Consider the following 2,439-nt stretch of genomic DNA (forward strand, 5'->3'; position numbering starts at 1 on the left):
AGGAGGCCCAAAAGGGTACAGAAATCGAACCCGGAAAGGAAACAGAAAAGGAAGAAGCAATTGAAGAAAAAGGGTTTAGTGATAAGCTGCTGCTAAACCCTAAACCCCAGAAATCTTTTTTGTTTCTTAAAACCCATCATGTGCCCTGGCTTATCTTCGTCTCCCACTGCATCACCTTCTGCGGAGCGGGTAAACCCTAAACCCTAAACCCTAAACCCTAAACCCTCGTTTTTTTCTCCCAACTTGTATTGCGGAGAATTAAACAAAAGTAATTAATTAATTAATTAATTTATTAATTATTAATAATAAATGCTAAGTAAATAATAAACAATGTATGATAAGCCACAAGGGTAGCAGCTCATAAAATTGAGAAAATCAAAAAAAAAATAATAAAAAGGAATTAATTGATGGAAATATTCAAAAAATAGAAAAGAATTGACAAAGACAAAGACAGCTCAAACAAAAAAGAATTTAGAAGCACTGGATACAATTTGCTGCTTTGTTTGCTGCTGCTGCGTTCCTTCCTGCTGCTGCTGTTGCTGTTGCTGCTGCTGCTGTTCTTTCTGCTGGCGCTGTTACTATTACTGCTGCTGCTGTCTTTTCTGCTGCTGCTGTTGCTGCTGCTGCTGCGCTGTTGCTGCCGCTGCTGCGCTGCTGCTGCTGCTGCTGTCGCTGGTGCTGTTTTTGCTGCTGATGCTGCTGCTGCTGCTGCTGCTGCTGCTGCTCAGGAATGACAGTGAAGTACTTTCCTCTTTTTTTTAAAAGTGAATATTCTTTCGACCCAATTTGCTCTTGTCTTCTTTCCACCGCATACACCCTGTCCATCGCGGGGTGTACATACAGTGGGTTCTTTTTCTTTTCCAAATCCTAGAGCTGCACTCATTTAATTAATTAATTAATTCTCATTATTTATTTATTTATTTATTTATTTATTTATTTATTTATTTATTTATTTATTTATTTATTCGTTGCTTTGTTTATTCTTTTGTATTTGTTGCTCTGAGAGCTCTTTAGGGGGTTTGTTGTTTTTTGTTTTCAATTTCATGAATTTATTTATTTGTCTTTTTTCTTCAACTCTTCGATTTATTTATTTGAATTTGATTTGCTTTTGTCTTTTTTCTTTTCATTTTATTTTATCTTATTTTTTGAGTTAATTTATTTCTCTTTCTTCATTGCCTTTAAGGCGCTACCTCTGGCGAATTTCATAAATGCAAATTCTTTTTTTATTTCTTTTTTTAATTCCCCTTCAGTCTTTTCCCCTTTTAATTCAGTTCTTATTCGCTTGGAGACACTCTCGGGCTTTCGGCGCAGAATTTAGGGTTTAGGGTTTAGGGTTTAGGGTTTAGGGTTTGGGGTGTACGTACACCGCAGTGATCCAAGTGGTGGCGACTCACATGGGCCCCACAGAAGCTTCTTTTTTGTTTACTTCAATTGGCGTGGGGTGAGAAGTTATAATTAATTAATTAATTAATTAATTAATTAATTATAAATAAATAAATAAATAAATAAATAAATAAATAGTAATCAATGATAAATGAATAAATAGTAATAGATAAAGAAAAAGAAATAGTAATAAATGATAAATAAATAATAATAAAATGTAAATAATTAGCAATTAATGACAAATAAATAAACAACAATGATAAATAAATAATAGATAATGGATAATAAATAAATTTAAATAAATAATAAATAATAAATAATAAATAATACTAAATAAATCCATTAAACGTTTTTCTAACTAATAAATAAATGGCAAAGTTAATAAATATTAAACAAGAAATGGCAGCAAATAAAAACAAATAAAAAATAAGAATAATTAAATGAAATAAATGACAAACAAATGCTAAATAAAAACAAGAAATAAAGGAATAAATAAATAATGCAAAAAACGAAAATATTAAATTAAAATTAAAAGTAAAAAGTTGATAAAAAGGCATTAAACAAATTGTAAATGAACAAATTCATCAAGACAGTCATCAAAAAGAAAAGTCCAATCCAATTTATCTTCTTGTGCTGTTTGCTGCTGCTGCTGCTGCTGCTGTGCTGCTGCTGCTGCTGCTGCTGCTGCTGCTGCTGCTGCTGCTGCTTAGGGGTCTCTTTCTCTTATCTCAAGTGCATTATCTTCCGGCAGTTATTTTCATTTATTTGATGCGGTGAGCTGTCTATACACCTCAGCACTCTTTTTTATTTCGTTTCCAAAACTCCAAGAAAGTCATTTAAATTTTTTTGTTTTTAAATTTCTTTTTGTTCTTTTAATTTCTTTTTTCTCCCTTTGTGTCTCCTCTCTCGCTTCTCCCTGCGCTTCTCCCTCACTCCCTGCTGCTGCTGCTGCTACTGCTGCTGCTGCTGCTACTGCTGCTGCTGCTGCATCCCCCCTGCTGCTGCTGCTGCTGCTGCTGCTGCTGCAGCGGGGCTTTTCAGAACGCCTCGACTCCC

The 2,439-nt window shown here is 34.0% G+C and overlaps 1 protein-coding gene across 1 annotated transcript; it reads right to left on the reverse strand.

Annotated features, from left to right (window-relative positions):
• Positions 1-471: 471 nt before the first annotated feature.
• Positions 472-825, reverse strand: ENH_00027760 (hypothetical protein; the record flags this gene model as incomplete). The annotated part of the gene is made up of 1 exon (XM_013579974.1): positions 472-825. The coding sequence occupies one exon, from the start codon at positions 823-825 to the stop codon at positions 472-474; it is 354 nt and encodes a 117-aa protein (XP_013435428.1).
• Positions 826-2,439: the final 1,614 nt, after the last annotated feature.

The sequence above is a fragment of the Eimeria necatrix genome, genomic scaffold, assembly GCF_000499385.1.
Source record: "Eimeria necatrix Houghton genomic scaffold, Enh_scaff2059, whole genome shotgun sequence".
NCBI classification, from domain to species: domain Eukaryota; phylum Apicomplexa; class Conoidasida; order Eucoccidiorida; family Eimeriidae; genus Eimeria; species Eimeria necatrix.